The sequence below is a fragment of the Nothobranchius furzeri genome, chromosome 7 (genome assembly GCF_043380555.1).
Source record: "Nothobranchius furzeri strain GRZ-AD chromosome 7, NfurGRZ-RIMD1, whole genome shotgun sequence".
NCBI lineage: Eukaryota > Metazoa > Chordata > Actinopteri > Cyprinodontiformes > Nothobranchiidae > Nothobranchius > Nothobranchius furzeri.
This window is the reverse complement of record NC_091747.1, coordinates 80,092,218-80,113,751: the sequence shown is the minus strand read 5'-3', so window position 1 is coordinate 80,113,751 and position 21,534 is coordinate 80,092,218. Positions and strand designations below refer to the sequence as shown.

The window sequence follows — 21,534 nt, the reverse complement described above, 5'->3', positions numbered from 1 at the left end:
TTTCAACTCTTGCTCTAGCCACGGTGTGTTTTTAACTAGTTGACGGGATTTTATTGTCCTCCCTCTAGTGGCCATAAAGCTACATGACATACAGTAAAAACCTCTACCTGTTGTCTCCATCAGCGTTTGTCACGCCACGGGCCATCCTGACAGGTCATGACTGTGAGGTGACGTGTGTGAGTGTGTGTGCGGAGCTGGGACTCGTCATCAGCGGCTGCAAAGGTGAGATGGTTCATGAATTTGTTTAATCAATATACAGTAATCAGATTACAGACCAAGAAGCCAAGTAATAAATGCTGAACCAGTGGCTTTCATACAAACCATTAAGTATGCTTGCTGAGAGACTGGTGTGGCCCTGAGGCCAGTTCAACACACCGGAGAGCCGTGTTCTTTAAAATATGAATGATTCAGCATTGTGTTGCTTAATGACTGGAAATGCATATTTATCTGGTTTGCTGTAAAGGTTTCTTCAAATTTGTTTATTGTTGCACAAAAGTGTTTTCTGAACCCCAAGCTAAAGACCAAGTTCACTCGGTAACCATTTAAAAAATACGACCAGACAGTTACTCTGAGTTTAGCGTGCGGGCTCAACATGGGAAAGGGCTTCTACTTCTATTTCCTGCGTCCGCCGCTGATGCGGATCAGAAAAGCCTGACGGATCGATGTCACACTGACAATTAGCATTCATGGACTAGCGACGGGAAGGCTGTTGTTGGTTTAGCATCCAGGAGAGAGCAGAGCACATTTCGACAAGTAGAAGCTAATCGTTAGCATTAGCAACTCCTCAACACAGCAGAACTCCATCAGGCATATTTGTGGAGATAAAACATCAACGCTGCAGGTTCAGTGGTGGAGTCGCGTTGCTGTTGGCTAATCAAAGATGAGATGTCCAAATATCAGGAAATAATTCTCCAAATCCTGCTGTCTGAAGCTAATCTCTGCTCTGGCTAACTTCTACGTCCTGAACATGACATTAATTTATACTAGAGACCACTGCAGATGTATTAAATCCAGTGAACTTGGTCTTTAACTTGTGATGAGAAACCACACACACACATTCCTTCTTTAGTCTGAATGCTGTACTGAGAGAAATAACTCAAAACGTATTTGTTGTGACTTCAAATAAATGACAAAATATTAAAACATTTAAAATTAACTTTTGAACTACAGCACTCTGTATTTATCCACCATTTTCTATGATAACGAGGCATGAGGTTTAAAGGAGCACTAATATTTCCGTCTGAGCTGTTTCCTGTAGGATCTGTAGCCCAGAGGGATAACAGTGTTTCTGGATCCTAAAGAATGCTGGCTGCATCCATTACATGTGTTGCCTTTAAGCTTCTCTTAGGTACCTCTGTTTGGGAAAAGGCCCAGCAGTTTGCTAGCAAATAAGTTAAATACCTGTTAGAAACGACGTTTCTCCCCCTACTTGACACAGATCCAGACCATAAATCATTGTTTTATGTTAAACCTGCTTGCATCCTCCTGTCTGCATACAGAGGGTCCATGTCTGATCCATTCTATGAATGGGGACCTGCTCCGGACCCTGGAGGGCCCCGAGATGTGCCAGAGGCCCCGACTCATCCAGTGCTCCTCAGAGGGTCACTGCATCATTTATTATGACAAGGGACACTTCTGTCTCTTCTCTGTCAATGGCAAGCTGCTTGGACACATGGAGGTGGAGGACAGCACGAAGGTAAGGAAATGCTCGTTACTGCACGGGTAGACATGAGAAACACGCTCCTGCATCTGTATGTCTGCACCACATCTGGGCACAAAACCTTCCACTGATTAAAGGCTCGGGTTGAGATGTGAGTGAGGTGAGGGTCAGCGTGCCTCGGGACAAACACGGGCTTCACAGCTCTCTCCCCGTTCACACACACACACACACACACACACACACACACACACCAGAGGAAGTTGTTCTTTTGATCCGGAGCTCCATTGTCAGGTCGAATTGCCCCAGTGGTGGAAACATTCCAGAGGAGTGGTCAGTCTGGGACACCAACACCATTAACTAGCCTCCAGCGCGGGACGACACATTCCCCAATGCCCACATTTCCTCTCTGGTGGCTAGAGTGACACGGGATAGCAGCTACCGCCTTTGGTTTCCCGGCCCTCGGTTTCCGGTTTGGCCTGGGAAATGTAAGCCAGCTCTGACAGACAGCTGCACGCCTGTTTCCTATTAAGAAGCCTCCTGTGCCCGAGCTGCAAACCTGCCAACCAGCGCACCCCTACAAAGCCACAAATAAACTGAAACACTGATTGAGCACATTAGCTGCGCTGCAGCAGTAACGAGTGTTTAGTTTCCATATTTCAGTCTCCTTTAGTGTGTCTTTAAAAGACAATAACAACAGATTAGCTTTGAATTGTTCCCACAGTTGTCTCTGCAGATGAATCTTGGTAACAGTGCAGGCTGCAGCCATATTTCTCAGCCATGCTGGATTCCCTCCATGTCAGATGGCATTAGGAACATCTAAACATCTCTAAGTGAGGCTGTGGGAGTCCCGTCCCGCTCCGCCCTCCTGACCCAGCAGTATTTAGTGCACTCATGTACATACCAGAATCAATCTTCTCCTCCCTTTGAACCTCAGCACAGCGTGACTCCAGGATAAATAAGTGTTTGTCCTGGCCTGCAGAGCACGCATGGACACAGAGAGTAAGATTGTACGAACTGGCTTTATATGGGTCTGCGAGGTTGGATGACAGGCTAACAGTCGGCATCTCCAGCTAACGGCAGAATTGGATGAGGGAGGCCATGCTGAATAGATTATTCTTTTAAGTTGTATTGTAAGTCAAGCAGGATAACCATCCCAGCCATTTACTTCCCCGCCTCTGTCAGTGTAAGGTGGGGAAGCATCATAAATTAAACCATTTACTGTCTCCAGGCCCAGAATCCACCCACTGTTCTCTGAAAGAAGCACAAAATATGGGCATATATGCTGCACATGCTTCTGCTAGAGTCATTTTTAGTCATCTGAGCCACAGCCGCCATCTTGGCCCTTACAGAGCCATCAGCCATCTTGTTTAACCACCTGGTGGCAAACGTCTGATTTATAATGTCTGTTTGCAGCCTCCTACCTGGTGAGGCTGACATGTCTGCCAGCTCTGCTGCCTCCTGCTGTGCTAGAGTAAGGTCATAAACTCCGTTAGTGGATGCACAAGTCCATTAAGGTGCCTAGCGACTGCTAAACAGTTCTGCCGTTTTCACAGTGGGCTGTAAAATATGCTTGCTATTGCTAATGCAACGGACACAACTAAAGGTCTAACCCAAACCTTCAAAAGGATATTCTACAAATGAGTTGCAGAGGGAATTTTTCATTGTTTTCCTTTCAGAAGTAGAGGGCGGTAGAGGAATCGGTAACTTCAGTATTTGCTTAGGTTGGTCCATTGCAAACTTCCAGCTTCTTCCAGCATGGATTGACCGCTCGATCTTGTTGACGTGTCAGTACTCTAGGCTAAAAATATTTATTTTGCTACAGAGGCCAGGGAAGGATCTCGAGTATAAATAATAAAAATGACATACTTTATATTATAGAATCAGGTCAGATAGTTCAAACTAAGCATTTTCACTGCCTCCTTTAGCTTCCCCAAACGAGTGTAGGCCATGATCACGCAGGTTTAGCTCTTAGTTTCACCTCCAAAGACGTACTGTCTGACTCCAGGCTCCACCATGATAAGCAAACCTGTTTTTTCTTCTTCTTGTGTTTTTTATTGATGGTCGGCAAACTGAAAAAGCTAACCGCTAGCCTTTAAATTAGCTACTGGTACAGAAAATAGCTAACAGCTGTTAGGCAGGTAAAGAGCACCCGCTAGGACACCTACCTGTTCCACAAAACTGTTAAGTGCTGGTTCTGGTCAGCAGAGGGTGCTTCTGAAAGAGGTGTCGCCTGGCGGACCGAGAGAGCGGCACGAAGGCAGTGGTAGAGCGCACCCCCTTAGTTTAGGTGTTACTTGCTCTTTAAGTTTCTACCAACTCAATCACTGAAGCAAACTTTTAAAGGTATTCATCAGTGTTGCTTTAACATTTTAAACTACATACCGCAGCGTTAAGGGTTTCATCAAAATCTGTCCAAACACAAAAAACACACGGATACGAGCAAAAACATTCCCTCTTTCTTCTTTGGCAGGTGATAATAAAACGTAGCAGTTTCCTGTAGGTATGCTCAGGTTTCCAAGCAGTAAAATGTAAGACTTACCAGGTGAATTCATGTTGTTAACTAATGTTTATCATGGAGATTCTCCTAAAGCTGTCCTCTGCCACAGCTGATGGTTTAATACAGCGATACTCAGTCTAGCCGTCTCCGTGAAAGTTGCTCAGTCGTTTAGTTTCATCCAACTCGATGCATTTGCCTAACGTAGGCTTTTTCTGTTGGGGGGCTTGTTTGTTTTCATACCAAATCAAGTTCCTGAAAATGACTCGTTCCAGCTTTAAATTTCCTTTTTCCATTAAATATGAGCCTAATTCAGCACACATGCCGCTGATTAAAGAAGTGCTGAATCACTGCAAAGCGGCCGCAGTTGAAAGACGAGCGACTTCGGTGTCGTTAAAACCACAAACGCCAAAAGCTTTCAGTGTCATTTGCTGCTTTAGAACTTGAGTTCAGCCTCGTCACTTCACCAGCTACGGTTACTTGCTGATTGATGCTACTGACTGTTTCAGTTTCTGCTTCCACTGTGAGCCACCTCGTAATGGACTCCAGCGCAGGGCCTGATTTGTGTATATCTGATTCCTCGGGGAGCCGTTCGGCTGCTGCAGTTTGCAAGAAAAGCAGATGAGAAGAGTAAATCTCAGAGCTTCACTGTCGGGAGACATCTTTGATGAAAGCCTGTGTGTAGAGTGTGGGATTGTTTTTGTGGGATCACAACACCTTCAAGTGTGAACTTCACTTACATCACAGATAAACTTTCCCCACATTATCAGGGTCTGTTTATACATGTGGTTAAATGGCTTTTGAAGCATTGGGTCATTGTAAAAGCAACATATGTGAAGTCAGCCAAGTAGGTTATTAATGATGTGTCTTTATTTGCCTTTGGCAGGCGATGCTTCTGAGCAAAGATGGCCAGTATCTGCTGACTGGTGGAGATGGAGGTGTAGTTTCTGTCTGGGAGGTTCACAGCCTCAAGCAGCTGTTCATCTATCCAGGTTGTGATGCAGGGATCCGCTCCATGGCCATGTCACATGACCAAAGGTAACGCACACTCATAGAAATGACTGCAGTCTAGGGCTGCAACAAACGATTATTTGGATCATCGGTGAATCGGAATAAACAGGAAAATTTAAAAACTGCTAGAGAAATACGTTTTCTCTCCTTCCTTTACTTTAACTACAAAACATGATTAGCATGCAAAACAACATGCTAGCACCTAAATGTATCCATAAACTGATCAGTAAAATCTAATATTTTCATTCACACGTTCAGTAGTAAGCTACTGGAAATGCTAACATTCAGTTGCTACTGCTACGCTGGCTCCGTCCTCTCAGCTGCTGTCTCCATACAAAATCAGTCCTTTTAGGCCTTTGCTAAGGTGACTGCATATCACAACCGTGTCAGCTTTTTACAGCTCTGTGTAGGACAACACAAAGCCTAGTGTACCACAGCGGTGTGGTGGAATTGTCTTTCAGGATTGGGAATTTAAACGGCAATTCTGAAGCCGTGTCAAAACTGCCGCTTTCCTTTTCCTTCCATTCTGCTTCACCAGCAACTCTTCCAGATGTACTAACGGGTTGTTTGACGATATAGTTTCCACCACCACCGAGTCCCACCCAGTGACTCTACCGGGCCTTTCTTAGCGCACACCCCAGTTGAAATACTCTAAGGTATTCTTTCGAAACCTTCGACCAAGGTGGAGATTTGCAAATTCTCTGTTATCAGCATTTACTTGTGGACCTGAATAACCGAGGTTTTAGGTATCGCAACATCCCTGCCTGCAACAAAACCGCAACCTGAGGTTACACTCGGTTGTTGCAAGGCCAATTACTGCTCTATGTAGAAGATCACAGGTGAGGGATGATGATTGGCCGCCATTCCACGTCCAAGGAATGTTGGCAACTATTTGTGGAGTTAATGGCCGGGGGGGGGTATTTTGTTTTACAAAAGCATGGCTATGTGTGTACTTTGCCTAAGTTAAAGAGCAAGTCACTCCCCTGCCAGAGTCTTACTACACCAGCATTTCCCGTTTGAAAAATGTGCCAACAGCAGACCCTGTCTGGTTACTATGTCAGCGCTGCCCCGCCCTCGGAGGTTTTACGTTGAGCTGCTAACTAACACACTTGGACAAACAAACGGCAGCAAGCTTCCTAGTCTGGAGGATTTCTCTCCACCTCCTTCACCAGAGGAAATTGAGGAAGGTTTTTTTAAGAGGAGGCAGCTGCCCTTAGCCGTATCATTTCAGAAGTGCAACCGAGACTCGGCTACCCTTGCAGCTACAGTGCAGCCGTCGTCATGTGTACCGGCTAATATCACATGTCAACACTTAGCAAATAGCATGACTGATTAAAATTAAAATGTAGTGCAGACTTTTGACCTAAAGAGGGCGCCACAATGACTGTTTTAGTCAAAGCATCTATTTTAAATGGGATGCACTAAAATGCCAAATTGATGACTAAACATGTCTACAGCACTCTCATTTATACAGATTATAAGCAAAAAAATTCATTTAGCAGTGACTTGCTCTTTATACACATTATCTTTACAGATTAAGTCCTTATTAGTATAATTTCCTTTAATAATTGTACTCTCAGAAAATATTTTTGGAGTTTTCCTGTGGTGCCGTTTAATATAAAAATGAATTCAAATGAAAAACCCACCCTGGTGCTTTCTCCACCTCAGGTGCATCATAACTGGCATGGCGTCCGGGAGCATCGTTCTCTTCTACAACGACTTCAATAAGTGGCATCACGAGTACCAGACCAGATACTGAGTAAACGTGACCAGCTCAACACACCAACGCATCTCTTTATAGCCTCGTATCCTGAATGTATCTCCGAGAAAAATAATCTGTCCTGTTGTAGTAAAAGCAGCAACCTATTTTTAAAAGGGCATTGCTATATTTTGTAGCTCAGATAGAAATTTTTCCTATAAATCTTAAGGTGTGTGTGTGTGTGTGTGGGGGGGGGGGGGGTTATGCTACTGTTCAGTTGAAAAACAAATCTATTTTTAGCGTAAGAGTCTATTTTCATCTCCTCCGCAAGTGAAAGCGGAGTTTGTGGGAAGTTAGACGTATAAAATCCAAATTTTTGTGTACTTTAGGGTGTGTGATTTTCTTTCTGAGGTAGGTGTGTACGTGAGGAGGAAACGAAGCTATTAATCATTTTTTATTTTGTTATCGCAGCAGATAGGTTATGATTGAATACAAGCGTGACAGAAAGAGGGACTACACATTTATATAACTCTATTAAAATGTAATCCTCATGTTTAAGCGGTCTTCTCTCTACATGACTTGCTTTGAGATTTCTGTGCACGGCACATATTTAAAGAATTTGTTTATTTAACCATTTAAAATCAATCTGCTTTTGTTTAATATAAAGTTATTCCACCTTTTTTTCTCCTTGATGACTGAATAATGATTTGTTTAAACCAGGATTCAGACATTAACTGTCCAAGCCGGCCTCAAAGCCTTCAGGGTCTCACCTCCAAAGCCGAGAAGGACTCATTTCTGCTCGTTTTATTTTCCTTCATCGCAGCTGTCAATTATACTGAAGGGTGATCTAGCTTCAAAACCTAATATTAATTACGTTGGTCGCGTGTTTGGGTTCCTATTATATCCGTATCCATTCCTTTAATTTTTGTTGCTTCTTTGTGGTTTGAATCTCTGGAAGGGAACTTCTTTCATCTCTTACCTATTTTTTGCGATCATTTGAAGTGTTCTGTTTGCTGAGTTCTGACAATAAAAATGAATTTTATAACTTGAATTGACTTGAGTTTTTTGAGGCGTTCGTAAAATGGCACTGCTCTCTAGTGGTCAGTGACCTTTCACACTTTCGCCACCCAACAAATGTATTTTTTTGCATTTTCCTTAAATGTGACAAAGCGGCAGACACTAAAACAGTTGTTTATTGCTTAAGTATGGTAATTCAATCTACATCAATTTATAAAGATTGAAAAAAAATCTCTTAAAGTTAAAGATAACAAAGCACTTGCACTTTTAAAATACAAGGTTTGTTGAAGCTCCTCCAAAACCAAGAGACCATTGAATCACTTTCTCCTGGAAGCCTGTTACTCCAATTAATGTTTTATCATGATTATATTGAAATTTCCATCAATCTATTTTCATCCACTTATCCGGAGTCAGGTCACCGAGGCAGCAGCCTAAGCAGAGAAGCCCAGACGTCCCTCTCCTCAGCCACTTGAGGCAGCTCTTCCAGGGGAATCCCAGCTGAAAAACAGTCCCTCCAGCATGCCCTGGGTCTTCACGTGAGTCATCCTAGCCATGCCCGAGTCACCTCAACTGGCTCCTCGATGTGGAGGAGCAGCAGGTCTACTCTGAGCCCCCCCCCCCAGATGACTGAGCTTCTCACCCAATCTCTAAGGGAGAGCCCAGCCACCCTGTGGAGAAAAGTTGTGTCCACGATCCCATTCTTTCAGTGATTACCCAAAGCTTGTGACCATGGTTGAGGGTACGAACGAACGTAGATTGTTCGATAAATCGAGAGCTTCATCGTCCGACTCCACTCTCTTCACCACGACAGACCCTCGATCATGAAAGATGCCTTAACTCCTCCATATCGAGCAGGACCTCATCCCTGACCAGGTGAAGGCCTTCTACCCTTTTCCGACTCAAGACCATGGTCTTGGATTTAGAGCTGATTCTCATCCCAGCTGCTCCACACTTGGCTGTGAACTGCTGCGGTAAAAGCTGGAGATCACGTCTGATGAAACCAACAGGACATAATCTGCAGAAAGCAGAGACTTGATCCTCAAGCCACCAAAACATATCCCCTCAACACCTTGGCTGCACCTGTCCATAAGTTATGAACAGAATCTGTGACAATGGGCAGCCGTTCCCTCTCACCGGGGAAGAGAGAAAGCTAACTATGTACAATTACAGCTTTTCCCTGAAGTACAACAGTTTGTGCTTTTTAGAGCTCTTTAAGGTTAACTTTACTTCCCCAAAATAGAGGACTGTAAAATTATGACACGGCCACCCTTTGACGGGGTGTTGAGAAGCTAAAAAAAATCTCACTCATACAGAAGTCAGTAATTTATGTAATAAAACGTTTTATTGGAATTTTGCATGATTCACTCAATTATGATTTTCTTTGTTTCTTCCATTGTTATTTTGTTGTAAACTTACTAAATTGCCACCAGAGGGCGGTGTGTGTACTGCAGACAGTAAATGTATAAAACAAAAAAAGCGGATTGTTGCAAGTTTTGTTTTAAATTAGTCTTCCAGTCACACTCGCTGTAAGTCAGTAATGTTTTAAAATCCAACATTTGTAATTGTTGAGAGCCAAAGTGGACTTATTTACAAGAGAAACTTTTTAACCCAAAATGAAAAAAAAATCCACGAAATCCTCACGAGGGCGACATTTACGCAGCAGATTTTAGTAAATGTGTTCAGTTTAAAATAAGCTCCTTTTAAAAATTAAATACTTTGTTATAAGTGTTGTATCATGGTTTCAATATTTCTTTGGTTAAAAGACAAAATAAACATTTCTGTTGGACGCACTTTGAGATAGAACGAGTCAGCCAAACCTCTCCATGCACCACGTGATGCAGAAACCCGGAACTAAACAGACTAGAATCTACAGGAACTTGTTGAACGTGAGCTCGTCTTAAGGTTTTCATCCGTCCTTTAAGCTCGTGAACACGTCTAAGTAAGCGGTATAATGCTGGCTCTGCTTCACGTGTCAGTACCTTTCCTGTTCTGTGTACTTTTGGCGAACACGAGCCTGTTCAGCCACGTACACGTGGACCTGACCTACGATCATTACGCAGAGCAGAGAGTCGACTACTTGCCTGCTTTTTTGGCGATGCCATTCAACTGTCTGGTGAACGTGGGTTACTTCTTCCTGGGACTGTACTGGCTGTTTTGGTGCAGAAGCGTCCGGGAAACGGAACGCGGCCGCTACCTGCGGCAGGTGTTTGCCCTCATGGCTGTTCTATATTCACCTGTACAGTGGACGCGCCTGGCGACGCTGCGGCGCGCCCCCGCCGTCCTCGACCAGTGGTTCACCTTGCCGATCTTCGCCTGGGTTCCGGTGTGGATCGACTTCATTGAGCGCGGGCCCTTCAAGTGGCACGCAACGCACGCGGTTGTGCTCGAGCTGTGCTCCATCCTAAGCTACGGCCTCGCGCTGGCGCACGAGCGCGGCTTCGAGGTCGCGTTGGGTTTCTACGTTGCTCTAGCGCTGTACAAAGGAGGGCGCGTGCAGCTCACGCACGGGAATGGTCACACAGCGGGGTATCTGCTGCTGGCCACGCTGTCCTGTACCGGCTTCGTGGTGCTGAAGCTGCTGGACCACTGGCTGGCTCGGTTCTGGCTGTTCCAGCGACTCACCGGACACTTCTGGTCTAAAGTGTGCGATGTGCTGCAGTTCCACTTCAGCTTCTGTTTCCTCACCATTATGACTGAGAAGGCTCAGGGGAAGGCTGCAGCTCAGCAGGAGTGAAATGTAATCACCTCTAAGACAGAGCCTTGGGGCACTAATCTAGACGGACACATCTGCCCCGTTGCTAAACCTCTGGCTTTCAAAGGACGCCCAGGTCTTAGTCAACAGGTCTGCAAGACAGAACTTAAAAACCAGGAGGGGTGTTTGTAAAAATAAGAGTTTCCATTGATCTTAAAGTAAGTAAATATTACTTTATTATTAAACTAAAATAATTACATATTGTAAATGTTCTATTTAACATTTAAATTGAGTTTGTTTTAGATGGAAAACCAATCAAGTCCCAAAAACCTGCTTGGAACATTTATGCAGCTTAATAATGCAATGATGTAGTTATTAAATATGTGACTGGTGCCTCTACATAAACAGATTAAACATCTTCTCGTGGACCTGTGATAGCTTTGCTCAGAGAAACTAGACCGGCTCTATCCTTCCAGATCTACGCTGCTGCTTTGGTCTGAGGCTGAGTAAGAACCACCTTCAGCCTCTCACTGCACCGAGGATAAAATAGTTTCACTGCACAATTTAACGTCTGTAGTTATGAAATGTCTGACTGAACATGGATTTCTGGTCTGTGGAGGTCATTGTGAGGTGTCACATCACTAATTCTCCTGCAGGACTCATGGACGTAGCTCCTACGTCACCTTAAACCTGACGGTCCTCACAGCACAAATCCACACATGGTCTCAGTCTTTGTGTTCTCCCAAACAGAAGGTATGGAGGACCGGTCTGGCATTCATGAGTTTTCTTCTCTCTGCAAATGTAGGACAGAAAAAAACTAATGTTGTTTTTTTTACTTTAGTTTTAAACATAATCAAACATGATCAGTGTTAATCATCTTACTTACAGCTGAGTGTTAGCTAAACATTTTCTTTAGTCTGGAGAAGAAGCCGCCCCCCTCCTCCTTCTTCTCCTCTGTTGTTGTGGACTTTGTTCCTGATTCTGAAGCACTGCTGCCCCCTGCTGGACAAATGATGTATTTTAATGAGGAAAATACAGAGAAGCAATGGCGCTAGAATATCACCAAGTGTCACGCTCCAATCAGCTCAGCTAATGACCTGCTAAGGGCTCATGAGCCTTTAAGCGCCTCGTGATTTTTATCTTGAGGCGCTATAAGATTTTCTTAAGAGGGTCTCTCAATCTAAGCTGGATTACTGACAGACTTTTGCTCCAGTTTTCTCATTTTTCCAGCTTCACTCTTAATTGTTTGGAGGCGAGAGCTGTGAGAAGTATCATCTCAACTACCTTAATAAATGGTTGTTGAGACCACCGTGTCATTCTGTCTGGCTCTGCACAAACGTTACAACATTAGGATTTTATTTAAAGGTGGAATATGGAACATTAAAAACAATACCTCCACAGGTGTGCAGAATGAATACAGTTTCTCCTATAAAAGCTATTTAAAGAGCAACTTGCAGGTTAATTTTAATTTTATATAAACTTATGTCCAAAAACATACATACAACAGACTGGACTGGAGAAAGAACAGCGAAGCCGTTTACAAGAAGGGACACAGCAGACTGCACTTCTTGAGGACGCTTAGGTCCTTCAGCGTCTGTAGCAAGATGCTGCAGATCTTCTACAAGTCTGTTGTTGAGAGTGTAATCTCTTCAGCCATCGTCTGTTGGGGTAGCAGCATCAGAGGCAGGGACCTGAAAAGGCTCAACAGCCTAATAAAAAAGGCTGGTTCTGTTCTGGGGACGACTATGGAACCACTGGAGGAGATAATGCAAAGAAGGATTCTCCAGAGAATCAAGAAAATGATGGACAACTCTGAGCATTCTCTTCACAAGACTGTCCGACAACGGAAGAGTGTCTTCAGTCAGAGGCTTCTTCAGTTTGGCTGCAACACTGACCGCTACTGGAGATCCTTCCTGCCAACAGCCGTTGTAATATACAACAACTCTTTGATGACTTGATTATTATTATTATTATTATTCTGAGCTACTACAGCAATCAGTTTCCCTCTGGGATTAATAAAGTATTTCTGAATTGAATTGAAAACAAAAAGTTTCTTTTGCAATTTTAGAGAAGCACGTCAGTCAGCATGTCAGAACCTACTGATTACAAAAAGTAGTGAGTGTGTGTGTGTGTGTGTGTGTGTGTTGCTTCTGACCTGCTGAAGGACTGACCCCATTGACGGAACCCTGAACCTCCGTCTCTTCTTCTGCATAACTCAGCAACAAGGAGCGCTGTCTCCGCGTCAGCTTCCTGCAGCAACATGAGAACATGGAGGGTAAATATAATACAGAGATGTAAATAATAAATTAGTGTGAACAGAGACCTAATGTCACGGTTTGAGTGGGTCTTACTTTGGCACTTTGATCTTGATGTGAACGTAATGATCTCCATAACTGTAGCTGTTGAGTCTGCGGATGCCTTTCCCCTGTAACCGGATCACCTGATCGGCCTGACAGCCTGCAGGAATCTGGAAACAGAGAGAGGCCAGCTCTTAGGCCGAGGACACACCGGCTGCCGAAGCGCTCACGAAATTCGGCCGCTGCTCCTCAGTTCAGACCAGACGCTTGTTTCTCCGCTCCGGTCGAGGCGTGCCTCGTAGTTTTTCTTTTAACCACTTGGTGTTCTCCATTTCCTCTCCGCCTTTTCTCTGCTCTTTTCCTCGACACCCCCCTCCCCCTTGCTGTGTGTGTGTGTGTGTGTGTGTGTTTGTACGTGTGTGTGTGTGTGTGAACCTATGGTGTGAACAAGTTGTTAATAACTGGCCTACGACTTTCTGCCTCTGTCCTGTTTGCTCTGGTTGAAAGACACCCAAAACCACACCCCTTTCACGTGGTCACACACACACACACACACACGTTTGCTCTGTGTGTGTGTGGTTTTTATGCCGTGTCTGTTTACGAACACATTTGACTATCGCGGAATTGCATTTTGAAATGCTTTATTTTGATTAATTTACCGGCCTGCCTCTTATGTCATGGTTTGACTTCCTGCCAGAATTAACGCGGTTGACCCGCGGCTCACGAAAAAAATAGAGCAGACGCCAAAACGATCGCTGCACGGCGCGGGCTGCAGCGCGCGGCGCTTCGGCGGCCCATGAGGTCTATAGAATAGGATAACAAGGGCGCCGAATGAAGGCGGTCCCCTTTTCTCGGCGCTTCGGCGGCCGGTGTCCCCCCGGCGTTACTCTGAACTCCGGGTTAAGAAACGCACGAAAGGTCAAAGTTCACGAGGTAGCCCGGACCTCAGCAACTTCTAAATAAAGCCCAGTTTAGTGAAACATGACAAGAACCACCGGACTGGGACAAACAGTTCCTATTTTCAAAGATTAAACCAGGTATAATTGCACAAATGACACGTTTCATTATAGAAAGCAAATTAAAATGAGCAGGAACAAGTTGAAGCTGTACAGATACAACGCTTTAAGCCCCGATTTACTCACCGCCATGCTGACGGTTTCATACAGGCCCTGTGTTGTGGCCGTGCCTCCCAGGATGGCCTGAGCCACGGAGATGAAAGCATCAGAGTGGATGTCTGCTCCGTTCCGTCTAAACACTGGGCTCGACTGGACCTGCAGACGTCAGAAACAAAGCATCAGAATGAAGCTTCTAAAATATTAATCCCACCATAACTAGAGTTTAGAACAGCCAAGGGTCCAGCGTGTTTAGCACCAGAATGGTCCAGGTTTAGCCTGTTAAACATTAAGAGAGTGGTCTTAATGTTTTGGCTGAGGGATTATAATCAAACCAATCACTCTGAAACGGGATATTACGGCTTTACCACATGAAATCAGCGCTGCTGTAAAACTACACTCACCCTGAAGGTGATGAGGATTTCTTTAGTCCCTACTGGCATGCGTATGGTCTGGCCGTTGTCCACACCTGGAAAATAAACACACAAGTTCAGGTGTTCTCAAAACGAAGAGCCTCAGACCTGCGTAGTCTCGGGAGGCCCGCCTGACAGCATCACCTGTCCTCTGATGATCCACTCACCAGCAGGTACAGGTACGGTGACCCACTGCCTCTTCTTGATCTGGCCTGACCCTCTGCACAGAGCGCACGGAGTGCTTATGATGGAGCCTTTCCCGCCACACCTTCGACACGTGGCGCGCATCATGAAAGGACCGGTGTTGATGGTCTCCTGCAGGAGGAGAGATGGGAAGAAAAATTCTGAAACAAAGGTTTCAGGGATCTGAGCAGAAAGCTTCTGCCTGAACCCACCGTTCCCGTGCCTTTGCAGTAGTGACACTGAGACACTTTGGTGCCCGGCTCGCTGGCCTTTCCGTGACACCTCGGGCAGACATCATCAATGTTCACACTCAGCTCCTTATTTGCCCCCTTAGCTGCCTCGGAAAACGTCAGTTCCATCAGATACTGAGGAGAAACACAACATCAATGAGCTATAGTGTAATTGTATTCAACAACACTCTCTGCTCCGCGCTGTGCGTTACCTCAGGCCTCTGGTCAAACATGTTGTTGATGTCTCCAAAGCCCATGCCTCCTGTAAACTCCCCGAAGATCTTCCTGAAGAGCTCCTCGGGGTCAATGGTGGCTCCACCTGCTCTGTAGTACTGCTGCTGGCCCGCTTCAGTGCGGTTCGGGTCAAATCCCGCCGCTCCGTATGTGTCATACTGTTTTCTCTTCACCTCATCACTAAGCACCTAAAATAAAACACTTCAACAGCTGAGCAGTAATTTACTCTGCAGAACTCACCGACTATAGGTTTTACTAGCGGGGGGGGGGGGGGGGGGGGGTGTATTACACACATGAAACACAGCAGCTCTACCTCATAAGCTTCAGCCAGCTGAGCGAACTTCTCTTTCGCCTCCGGATCGTCTGGATTGGTATCTGGATGGTACTTCTTTGCCAACTGGAAACAAAAACATGAAAAACGGAAAGAAAAATCCAACTGTGTCAAATCTCATTCCAACAAAAATCAAGAATTTTATTCTAAAAAGAAAATTTCTCAGAACTTTTGCTGCTTTCCATTCAGAATCACCAGCATGGATAAATGTGAGTCGATGGAACAAAGGTGACCTGATAGTAAGCCTTTTTGATTTCCTTTTGTGAGGCACTGCGGTTGACACCTAGGACTTCGTACAGGTCTTGTTTGCTTGAGACTCTGCAGCTGGAGTGGAACGAGCAGCAGGTACTTCCACGCACACATCCCACACCTGTCGACGAGAAAATGCAAAAGTGTATTTACTCCAACGCCACAAAAATAGAACATTCCTGCAAAACCAGAAGCCTAAACATCAAACGTGTATCCAAGTGACATCATGTCACAGATTCCAACTCCAGTAAACGCTCATTAGGAATATCTGCACTGCACACAGCGAGTCTTACTGCAGTAGCATAAACGGTCGTGGACAAGTTTCGAGAATGGCACAAATATTAGTTTCCACAAAGTTTGCTGCTAAACTGCTTTTAGATCTTTGTTTCAGTCGTTTCTGAGATGTACTGAAATATGATTACAAGCACTGCACGTGTTTCAAAGGCTTTTATCAACAATTACATGACAATGAAAAAGGGTCTTTACAGTGAGTGTTGGCCCTTCTTTGTCAGGACCTCTGCAATTCGACTGGGCATGCTCTCATTCAACTTCTGGGCCAAATCCTGACTGATAGCAACTCGTTCTTTCAGAATCACTTCTTGGAGTTTGTCAGAATTAGTGGGATTTTGGTTGTCCAGCCGCCTCTTGAGGATTGACCACAAGTTCTCAACGGGATTTAGGATCTGGTGAGTTTCCAGGCCATGGACCCAAAATTTCAACGTTTTGGTCCCCGAGCCACTGAGTTATCACTGTTGTCTTATGGCAGGGTGCTCCATCATGCTGGAAAATGCATTGTTCTTGCTGTCGGAGGGTGTTTTGGTACCATTCCTTATTCATGGCTGTGTTTTGGGCTAAATTGTGAGTGAACCCACTCCCCTGGATGAGAAGCAACCCCACACTTGAATGGTCTCAGGATACTTTACTGTTGGCATGACACAGGACTGATGGTAGCGCTCACCTTTTCTTCTCCATACAAGCCTTTTCCAGATGCCCCAAACAATCGGAAAGGGGCTTCATCAGAGAATATGACTTTGCCCTAGTTCTCAGCAGTTCACTTGTCATACTTTTTGCAGAAGATCGATCTGTCCCTTATGGTTTTTTTGGAGTGAAGTGGCTTCTTTGCTGCCCTTCTTGACACCAGACCATCTTCCAAAAGTATTCGCCTCACTGTGCGTGCTGATGCACTCACACCTGCCTGCTGCCCTTCCTGAGTAAGCTCTGCACTCCGATCCTGCAGCTGAATCCTCGTTAGGAGACGATCCTGGCCCTTGCTGGACTTTCTTGGACGCCCTGAAGCCTTCTTAACAAGAATTGAACCTCTTTAGTTGAAGTTATTGATGATCCTATAAATTAAGGCTGCACAATATATCAAAATATTATCGTCATCGAGATAACAGGACGTGCAATAGGCCCATCGCAAAGCACATCAAAAACGGCGATAAATGTTTGGTTCAACATTTCCATCCGTGTCATACATCAACTTTTTGTAAACCAGCTTTTTTTACACGGAAGTATTATTTGACCAATCAAATGTAGTCCTTCTGATATGCGGCCAATCAGATGGGTCCGTTCACGTAATACGCCCGCCCCCTACGTAGACCCTTAGGATGGGTGGTTCCCTTGTTCGTCATGCTGGCTCAGAGCAACGAACGCACTTTGTGCTGAGGTTTCTGGAATCAGCGCTGCTTTCAAACGTGAACGTGAGTCCGCTCGGTGTCGTTAAGCAGCTGATAATAACCGGGCTGACTCCGACACGTGCCTGTCAACCAACCCACCTTCATGTTGCTAGTGTTAGCCCCAGGCTCCGGTTAGCTTCCAGCTAAAAGGCTACAGCACTCTCCTCCCAGTCCCACCCTGCTAAAGAGGGCCTGGAAAAGTTCCCCCACACATCAAAGTGATTTTTCATTTATGAGCTTTTATAACCTTGTTAATCAGGATAGTTGATTTGCTGCTGCACATAAACTGTCAGTCAGAAGCTCTGCTAGCCGCTTATCTTAGATGAGCTAGTTCAATGTGTTAGCTTGTTATCAGAATCATAGTTGCAGTTTCATCATCTGAGCTACTTTTTAAGATCTAGGTAAACTTGTTCAATTTGGGGTTAAAAACAAACGTTTTCACGTATTTTCCATGTAGTTTTTTGCCAGTTCCTCTTCTGAAAGGTAGACGATTGTTTTTCTCTTTCCCTCAGAAAATCTTAATATTCTCCTAGTTTGGCCCAGCACAGTTCACTTCCCAGTTACAGCAACAGCCTTATATCATAACCACATAAGTGGAGAAAATGCTCAGTGGCAATGAGAGAATTTGCTGTTGCATTTAAGTGATGTTAACTATTATTTAACATTTAAACTTATTTTCTGATTTTATTATTTATTCTAAAAACCCTGGTAAGGGATGTTTTTCTGTATTTGGAGCATCAGAAAAAGTTTTATGGTGGAGGTGATGTTTTAAAGTCACTGAGAAACTGCAAGCATGCAGTTTGTTGTTTTGCTGCTAATACAGTAGCGGGTGCAGCTGCTAATACAGTAGCGGGTGCAGCTGCTAATACAGTAGCGGGTGCAGCTGCTAATACAGTAGCGGGTGCAGCTGCTAATACAGTAGCGGGTGCAGCTGCTAATACAGTAGCGGGTGCAGCTGCTAATGCGGTAGCAGGCGCACCTGCTAATACGGTAGCGGGTGCAGCTGCTAATACGGTAGCAGGCGCAGCTGCTAATACGGTAGCAGGTGCAGCTGCTAATACAGTAGCGGGTGCAGCTGCTAATACAGTAGCGGGTGCAGCTTCTAATACAGTAGCGGGTGCAGCTGCTAATACAGTAGCGGGTGCAGCTGCTAATGCAGTAGCAGGTGCAGCTGCTAATGCAGTAGCAGGTGCAGCTGCTAATGCAGTAGCAGGTGCAGCTGCTAATACGGTAGCAGGTGCAGCTGCTAATACGGTAGCAGGTGCAGCTGCTAATACGGTAGCAGGTGCAGCTGCTAATACGGTAGCAGGTGCAGCTGCTAATACGGTAGCAGGTGCAGCTGCTAATACAGTAGCAGGTGCAGCTGCTAATACAGTAGCAGGTGCAGCTGCATATTTTTGCAATAAAAATGTTATGTTGTAATGGAATTCATGCATTAGTTTTTGTTTGCTTTGAACCCAGAGCAGACGTCACACGCCAGACGACATCAACACTGCATACTTTAGTATTTGTTCATTTATCGCGAGTAATATCGATATCGCAATATTAAGCACTGTTATTGAATATCGCAGGTTTTCCTAATATCGTGCAGACCTACTATAAATTGTTGATTTAGGTGCTATCTTAGTAGCCACAATATCCTTGCCTGTGAAGCCATTTTTATGCAACGCAATGATGGCTGTACGCATTTCTTTGCAGGTCACTATGGTTAACAATGGAAGAACAAAAATTTCAAGCATCATCCACCTTGCCACCAAGTCTGCCATTCTAACCCAATCAGCCTGACATAATGATCTCCAGCCTCGTCAACATTCCCACCTGAGTTAACAAGACGATTACTGAATTGATCTCAGCAGGTCCTTTAATGACAGCAATGCAGAGGAAAGTTTTTTTGGGGGGATTAAGGTAATGTCCATGGCAAAGAAGGACTACGCAATTCATAGGGATGGGTACCGAATTCGGTACTTTTTAAGGTACCGACAGAATTCCACAGTACCGACCGAGCACCGATTCACGTCATTTGAAACGGTGCCTCGTTTCGGTACCCGTCCTTCACAACGAGAACTCGCCTAGACAGCTGCGCAAGAGCGTTATGTCGTCGCTCGCTGCGAGTGAGTTGTAAACAGAGCAGCATGGTAGAAAGAACGCACGCTAAAGCTTGGGTCCACTTCACTAAATGTGATGGGTAACTGGGTGATGATGAAACCAGCGACAACGATCTAAGTGAGACATCCTCATCTTAATCTGCTCCGGTAGGTAAATAAAATGTTTAAGATAATGTTAGCTTGATTTGTTAGCTTCCGTTTCGCTAATAGTGCGTTCGCTTTCTCTTCGGAACTCCGAAATTCCAACTAGAAGAACACAAACGCGCTCTAAAGTTTGGCTTCACTTTACTAAATGTGACGGGTGATTGGGTGAAGACGAAACCAGTGACGATCTAAGTGTGAGGCATCATCGTTTTAATCTGCTCCAGCAGTTAAATAAACCGTTTAAGATAACGTTAGCTTGATATGTTAGCTTCCATTGCCACCGTTATCAGCTAATGGTGCGTTCGCTTTCTCCTCGGAAATTCTAACTTCCCAGTAGGAAAAATCAAATGAAAAAGGATGGCAAAAGGAATGAAGATACACAGTAAATTTAGTTCACAGTAAAGATGTTTGCTTCAGTTTAATTATCAGCTTATAAAACTACAAGGATAATGTTAAAATACAAACAGTTGTATGTTATTTATTGTGATATTTATCAAATATGGTTTTATAATTAGATATATATTTTTCTCAATATATAAGAGAATTAAAATAATAAACACTCAAAAGTATCGAAAATTGGTACCGTTAAGTACCGGTATCGATTCCTAGGTACCGGGAATTAGTACCGGATCGATTCAAATGTCAAAGGTACCCATCCCAACATCCTGGAGTATATGCAAATTGCTATTATAAATGTTTAAGCAGCAACTTTTCCAGTTTTCCATATTTGTGTCATTCTCAAATCGTTTGGCCACGACTGTACTTAGATATAAACGCGTGGTCCCAGGGTTAGGGTTGTCATGAACAACTCACGGTTTTACATAAACACACAGATCCAGAGTCAAGAGCTCCACGATAACACCACATAGATTTTTGTTTTCAGGGTAAACTGAGCTTTATTACAGCCATATTCAAAGCGACGCCGTGACTGTTCCCAACTGCATTTCTCTGCAGCCACTGTGACTTTTTTACAGCAACTAAGAAACCGCAGCATTGCTAGGAGTGGATTTTCTCTTTACTGTAAACTCTCTTTTTAATCAATTACCTTTTATTGCAGGCTACACTAATAGCCTAAAGTCTATCTTTACCTGCATTATATTCTTAATTTATTTGTGTATGGGCTGCCTTTTCATCACCACTGTGGGATTAAAAGTCTATTCATTCATTTTAGAGATGATCAACTCTGTCTTATTCAGCATTAATAAGATGCTGATAAAACTGAACGATGCACTTTAGACATTAGAAGCAAGATCCAGACCTTCATTAAAAGACGAATCATTAAAACTTCTGATGAAGACCATTGATATGTTTGAACAGCTTAAGCATTCCTGTCACGTGACTGAGGGAATGGAAGTCTGCCTTTGATGCAGCAACTCCACTCCGAGCTTAAAACACCACGGAAGCACATCCCAACTGCCTGGCAAGCCAGACTGAACATGTTATTAAAACTTGGTCTAGTTTACTAGGCTGATTCTAACTACCTACAGGCTGTAATACCTGTAGTTCAGCAGCTTTCAGATCCAGATGACAAGCAGGTTCCTGCTAGCTAACCCCATCTCACCTTGCGGTCCGCTCAATGTCAGCCCATTTCCGCGACTCCAGGAGCTCAGGCTGGCCGCTATCCCTCCCCGGTGAGCCCGCCATACCGTCGCTTGGTGAACTCCCCAAACAACAAGAAAACGGCCGCTTAAAGGTGCACAAGACGCCGTAGCCGCTAACAAGCGTGTGGTGAACCGGGTTGTGGAGTACGCCATGACTGCGTCACTTCCTGCAGCAAGTCAGCGTAGGGGCCAATAGGCATTATAGGCAAGTGCTAGGGGCGCCAGCCAGCCAGGGGGCGCCCTGGCGCCACAAAAAAAAATTAAAAAAGTTACGTAACGTTTGTAAAGCAAGTTGATATTAATGTGTCTTAATATTAAAATATCAAGCCCACAACATACCTTCTTAGCAAAGTTTATTAAGTAGCGCAGTGTGCATTTAAAAATGA

General features: G+C 44.5%; 3 protein-coding genes across 10 annotated transcripts in view; 2 read left to right on the top strand and 1 right to left on the bottom strand.

Annotated features, from left to right (window-relative positions):
- lrba (LPS-responsive vesicle trafficking, beach and anchor containing) overlaps positions 1-7,722 on the top strand; it is a 241,352-nt gene extending 233,630 nt beyond the window's left edge. For 6 of the 7 annotated variants that reach the window (XM_054751519.2, XM_054751518.2, XM_054751521.2 and 3 more), the window contains exons 53-56: positions 124-222; positions 1,500-1,696; positions 5,041-5,192; positions 6,834-7,125. In XM_054751519.2, coding sequence (XP_054607494.2) covers positions 124-222; positions 1,500-1,696; positions 5,041-5,192; positions 6,834-6,924 — 539 coding nt within the window. In that variant the 3' untranslated portion in view covers positions 6,925-7,125. Of the gene's footprint in view, positions 1-123; positions 223-1,499; positions 1,697-5,040; positions 5,193-6,833; positions 7,126-7,584 lie in introns of those variants that run through there. The other variant, XM_054751516.2, reaches the window with a different exon arrangement.
- A 1,890-nt stretch (positions 7,723-9,612) lies between these two features.
- tmem187 (transmembrane protein 187) lies at positions 9,613-10,845 on the top strand. Its single transcript, XM_015954130.3, has one exon. The coding sequence runs from the start codon at positions 9,833-9,835 to the stop codon at positions 10,613-10,615; it is 783 nt and encodes a 260-aa protein (XP_015809616.3). The 5' UTR covers positions 9,613-9,832; the 3' UTR covers positions 10,616-10,845.
- On the bottom strand, positions 10,792-21,334 carry LOC107382132 (dnaJ homolog subfamily A member 3, mitochondrial). 2 transcript variants are annotated; one of them, XM_015954129.3, is made up of 12 exons: positions 21,109-21,334; positions 15,607-15,743; positions 15,356-15,439; positions 15,021-15,230; positions 14,791-14,943; positions 14,563-14,710; positions 14,387-14,451; positions 14,013-14,141; positions 12,925-13,040; positions 12,729-12,823; positions 11,460-11,572; positions 10,792-11,366 (listed from the first exon to the last, which is right to left on the bottom strand). In XM_015954129.3, the coding sequence occupies exons 1-11, from the start codon at positions 21,299-21,301 to the stop codon at positions 11,469-11,471; spliced, it is 1,434 nt and encodes a 477-aa protein (XP_015809615.3). In that variant the 5' UTR covers positions 21,302-21,334; the 3' UTR covers positions 10,792-11,366; positions 11,460-11,468. The 2 variants fall into 2 exon arrangements, with proteins under 2 accessions (XP_015809615.3, XP_015809614.3); XM_015954128.3 differs by having other exon boundaries at positions 11,141-11,366; positions 11,460-11,575.
- Positions 21,335-21,534: the final 200 nt, after the last annotated feature.

Excerpts from the sequence above, each read along its gene's own strand:
- tmem187 (XM_015954130.3), top strand. The coding sequence starts at position 9,833 with ATGCTGGCTCTGCTTCACGTGTCAGTACCTTTCCTGTTCTGTGTACTT.
- LOC107382132 (XM_015954128.3), bottom strand. The coding sequence starts at position 21,301 with ATGGCGTACTCCACAACCCGGTTCACCACACGCTTGTTAGCGGCTACG. Across the intron at positions 15,440-15,606 it reads TCAAAAAGGCTTACTATCAG|TTGGCAAAGAAGTACCATCC; the intron begins GTCACCTTTGTT and ends TTTTGTTTCCAG. Across the intron at positions 14,142-14,386 it reads AAATCCTCATCACCTTCAGG|GTCCAGTCGAGCCCAGTGTT; the intron begins GTGAGTGTAGTT and ends TGACGTCTGCAG.